This window comes from Cibotium barometz, chromosome 43 (genome assembly GCF_041138505.1).
Source record: "Cibotium barometz isolate CiBa-2024 chromosome 43, ASM4113850v1, whole genome shotgun sequence".
NCBI classification, from domain to species: Eukaryota; Viridiplantae; Streptophyta; class Polypodiopsida; order Cyatheales; family Cibotiaceae; genus Cibotium; species Cibotium barometz.
The window spans coordinates 26,711,760-26,716,964 of NC_141088.1; the positions used below are offsets into that span (position 1 = coordinate 26,711,760).

Below are 5,205 nucleotides of genomic sequence, written 5' to 3' on the forward strand. Positions count from 1 at the left end.
CAAGAAGTGCTCAATGGGCTACAAATTAAGGCCTGACTCCATGGTATGCATTCCTCCCTGTCCGGAGGACGGGTTGGGGACTAGTCACATGAACGAAGCCTAGGTTTATAAAAACCACATTGCACGAACAAAGTCAAAATTTGCTAGAAAGTCACTACAATGCGCAAATGGATAAAAAAGGAAAAAAGGAGCATGTACACGTGGAGGATTTGAACCAACAAATTTTGGTCGGTAGGATCCTACACGTGTAGGATTTGAACCAACAAATTTTGGTCGGTTTTCATCACAAAAATGTCTGAAAATGTGGATTGAAATTTAGAGATAATTAATTTAAATAAATAAAAGAGATATTTTTATCTTTTCAAATTTGAGCCTTTTTTTTGTGTGGGAATGGCGCAATGCTATATAGCGATGATCGAGAGCTTGCATTTCTGAGATCAAGTCTTGGGTTTTCTTTTTCCTGCGCAATTTAGGGTTTGCATTTCTCTTCAGAAAGTTGGGTTTTCTTTTCTCTTTGTTGCATTTTTCTTCGATGATATCAAGGTTTGCTTTCCTCTGCAGAACCGCCCTTGCAGAATTAGAGTTTTTTGTGGCTTCCTTATCCCCCTCTTTGTTTCAGGTAAGCTTGAACTGTTTTTGCTTATTCTGCATTTCCTTGCGGAAGCAGGGTTTGAAGAGTTTTTTGGCTCCCTGTTTTCCTGCTAATCCCCCCCCGGTTTACTTATTTGTCGACACCTCGGATAAGTTTGCCATATCTCCTAGGAGGGCTTCATCTCTTTTTCTGCATGTCAAGGAGGCTGTGATTTCCATTTTGCTTCAAAGATCAACACAAAACTCGGCCCTTGAAGCTTTAGGGTAGTCTGGGCTTTTGGTTCAAAGTTTTGACAGAGATATAACCTTCAAATTCACAAGAGATCAACAAAACATAAGGGCAGGGCCTGATTAGGCTTTTTTTCCTAGCAGAGAGAAGCTCTGAGGAAACCTAATGTAACAGGAGAAAATCAAGAAAAACTAAGGTTTTATGTAGAGGTTGGTATAAGGTCTGATCAGAGGTTAAGGAACCATAGCCACAGTGTAGCAATCAAGACCAACTAAAGGGTTGGGCTTTTGAAGGGCCTTATCTACAAAAGCTGAAGAGAAGCAAGAAAGAGGCACCATAGCCAGAGTAGGTTGAAGTTGATCTGAAGGATATGACTCAGCAGCACAGTCATGAAATCCTCAACACGAACACCAACAGAAAAGCGTTGAATTTTGCTCGCATTTTAGCCTCTAAAGCTTCTCCGCCCCACATTGAACAGGACTCTGCTACCCACTCTCTCATGAAAACAAATGAATTGCCCTGCAGCCGCAGTCCTCCCCATCTTGGGCTCGTCAATGTTTTTGCAGATAAGCGCATATCTTGGGTACACAGAGCTTGGAAAACTGTTTGCAATGCTTTACCGCAACAAGGATTTCTCTGTATTGAACCAGAGGTTATAGAACCAGAGCTTCCTTGCTCCCCTAAAGCGAAATGCTACCATCAGCGCAAGTTGGAGGCGTTGCCCCCTCTAGAGAGGCATATCCTTCTCTTCATGTCAAAGCAATCTCTTCTGAAAGGGCATGTATTTATTCACGCAGACAATAATGCAGTGCATTGTAAATGCGCACATACTGTTGCTCCACATGTTGATTGTGGAAACTTGGATGATGTATGTGCCTCATCAGTTGGCATTTTTCTGCAAGATTACATAAAGGATGGTGTCAATCTAGCCCATAGATTGATGGATGGTGGATGGAGAAGAAGAAGGTTTCACACTTTGGCTTTTGCTCGATTACAGGGTGAGCCCGGGATGATTTATGGTGGCTCTTATCACCCTGGCATGGATTTTGATGGAACCCTTTTCTATGACGAATCACACCAATCACCCCTTTCTTCATTATATAGAATTTTGCCGAGAGCATTGAAGGAGCGGATACTGCATCCGCTCTTTCAGCAGCAGCAGGAGTTTCCTGACAAGGAGATGCTCGACTCGGTGCAGGATTTCTTCTTGTACACCGAATTCGAAGGTGTGTATCAGAGGTTACTTCTGAATTGCATACAGGGGTTTTGATGTTTGTTAAAAGTGTTGATTGCAAAAGCAAATAATTTCTTGTGCTTATTGTGTATAGCATGATTGGAGTCGACATTTAGCTGTCATGCTTCTTGAGAGTGAGGAGATTGTCTAGGCTATGATAAGATAAACAAATGTGAGAGCAAGCGATGCTTTATGGTTAATCAGTAAGATGAAAATTTGTTCCTGTTGACATCAACTCTTTAGACCTTTTTTTTATTGATAAACATCTTACTACACAATAGACTACGAGCATATCAGATGCCTTATTCATAGTACAAAGTTTAGGAGGGCAATCTAGTAGCACTTCAGATGCCTTATTCAAGCTACTTTTTTAGTACAAAGTTTAGGAGGGCAATCTAGTAGCACTTCAATTTCACCGTCTAGATTGCCCTTCAATTTCACCGTTTGTAGAAAGCCACCCGTAGGCTGTAGGCGATGCTGCAGAGGAAGCACCAAGGAGGTTTTGAACCCAAGACCTCTTGGTCCTAGGCAAACACCATCACCACTCGAGCTATCACCTCATTGGCCTTAATCATCTTTTTATTTAGGACTATATTAGATTTTTCTCTTTGCGCTGAAAATTTAATGCTGACATGCCTTGTAGTTTTCGCGGCATCTTTGTTGCAACACATATCCTTAGAGTTTGCATGCATGTTTTGAAACTTTATTAGGCATGCTTGACTAACACAATGAGATGTTTCAGGTAGACGAGTGTTTGAAGAGCTGGATAGAGATGCGGATGGGACACTAACGATGGAGGATTTGAGGGTGGCTATGAAGAAGATGAAGTTGCCAGTAGATTATGCAAAAGATTTCATGCAAAGCAGGCACCGGCTATGGCCTACAAAGTGTTTTGGATGGTCGCATTTCTCTTCATTGATACAGGAGAAAGAGCCTGTCATTATTCAACTTTTCAATTCGCTTGGTGTTAGTGAATCAGGCACCGTCAAAAGAACACATGTGAAGCAATCACTACAGAAAGCTGGTCTTTCTGCAACAGAAGCCAATGTCACTGCTATGATGAAATTTTTAGCAGAAGACACCAGTGATTGTATAAAGTATGGTCAGTTTCGGAGGTTCATGTTGCTTCTTCCAACTGAACAACTCACTCTGAATCCATGGTGTGTGTGTGTTTTTTTTTTTGGGATAATTTGCGTAATCAACATTGTTTATACATTAAGATAACCGTGTATCTATGTATGCATGTATGCTTGCTTGCATGCATGCATGTATGCATCCACGAGTGTATGTATGCACATATGTATGTATCTTTGTATGCAAGTCTGTCTGTATGTAAGTAAATCTGCACGTATTTATGTATGTATCTATATATATATCTGTAAGCATGTGTGATTGTGTTATGATACGTATGTATGTATGTTAATGATGTATGTGCGCATGTGCGCGTTTTTTTTTTGGGGATAACTTGCGTAGTGGACATTGTATATACATAAAGATGTCTGCGTATCTGAGTTTGCATGTTTGCTCGCTTGCATGTATATGTAACCGTACATATGATGTATGTATGCATGCACCTATGGATGCATATATGTACACATGTATGCAAGTATGTCTGTTTATAAGTAAGTTTTGCATGTATGTGTATATGTAACCGTACATATGATGTATGTATGCATGCACCTATGGATGCATATATGTACACATGTATGCAAGTATGTCTGTTTATAAGTAAGTTTTGCATGTATGTGTGTATATGTATGTATCTATATATACCTGTAATGGGGTGTGTGTGGGGAAGAGAGAGAGAGAGAGAGAGAAAAAGAAACAAAATCATATTTACGTCTGCGAGAGGCCATGAGACAAAAAGTGTAAGTACAATGTGTCCATGGTATACGAGGGAGAGAGAGAGAGAGAGAGCCGTTTTTCTATAAAAATTGTGTGTGTGTGTGTGTGTGTGTGTGTGTGGGGGGGGGGGGTTTGCGTGTGTGTGTGTCTCACTAGCTTTGCGTTGAGCAGGGGTGTTTGGCTGACCGCTGCTACAGCTGGCGGGGTGGAACCTTCCAGTGAGGATTTGCAAGTCTCTGTTTTCAATTACATTTCCTCATTATCTAGGGACCTTTCGCATCAGTTTGAAGCAGCAAAGGTACATTTCCCTAGTGAATCTATTGTACAGAGAGGCATCAAAGGCTTGCATGTAGATGTTAGTCAAGAGCACTTTTTTGAGGCCTGCTAAGTGCATGATTGCTTTCTCTTCAGGTTTGAAATGAAGGAACAGAAGCGGACTAACAAGTGAGCTGGGGTACCAAGAGGAGCATTTGAAACCAATATTGGAATTTCTTTTGTACATATTCTTCCTGTAGATACTTTTTTGTTTCTTGGAAGATAGCTTATTAAGGGCCGCCAAGATTTACTTATTAAGGTCCGTCTACAAGACCAAAATGCCCGCATAGTGTGGACTCGGACAATGCCATTTTCCAACCATAAAACCATTATCCTCCTCAACCACTGTAGCTCTTCAACCAATACACGTCAGCGCCGAAACAGTGTCCAATGTGAGCACAAAGGACCACCACCAAAACAACGAACGGGCCACGTCATTCTACATCCAACAATCACGTCTCCTCAAACACACCAAGATTTGTCGCGGAGGAACTCACCCCCACACAACTCAAACATACAGGAGTTTCGCACTCCTAAGCCGCCCATCGCCACCACATCGGACACCACCCACACACCTTAGCTCTCCATGTAACATGTACCCTTATCCCCTCACCTCCATCCCTAAGGTTGCTCCAATCGAGCTTGATGTATCTCCCAGGCATACCAACTTGCGGGTCTTATCCCAATTATATCACCCATCCTCTCTTCTTAAAGATGAGACACTCTATGTACATGCTTTTTATTTCGGTCCCATAATCCATTTGTGGCCTCCCAAGACGCTAATCGATCTCTCTCTCTCTCTCTCTCTCTCTCTCTCACACACACACACACACTTGTACACATGCCCAAGACATTCTCTCTTACGGGAAAGGGGTCCTTTCCCTTTGTTTTTTTGTGATGGTGTTCAACATCACGAGCTTCTGCAGCAAAGGCATTGGAGGGGGTTGATGATCCTCTAGAGACCCCTAGCTGCACCTACATAAGTACGCGG

The 5,205-nt window shown here is 42.0% G+C and overlaps 1 protein-coding gene across 1 annotated transcript; it reads left to right on the forward strand.

Moving 5' to 3' along the window:
• Positions 1 to 389: 389 nt before the first annotated feature.
• On the forward strand, positions 390 to 4,989 carry LOC147613734 (uncharacterized). Its single transcript, XM_086781713.1, has 4 exons — positions 390 to 2,046; positions 2,797 to 3,214; positions 4,071 to 4,197; positions 4,311 to 4,989. The coding sequence occupies exons 1-4, from the start codon at positions 1,191 to 1,193 to the stop codon at positions 4,314 to 4,316; spliced, it is 1,407 nt and encodes a 468-aa protein (XP_086637839.1). The 5' UTR covers positions 390 to 1,190; the 3' UTR covers positions 4,317 to 4,989.
• The last annotated feature ends 216 nt before the right edge of the window (positions 4,990 to 5,205 follow it).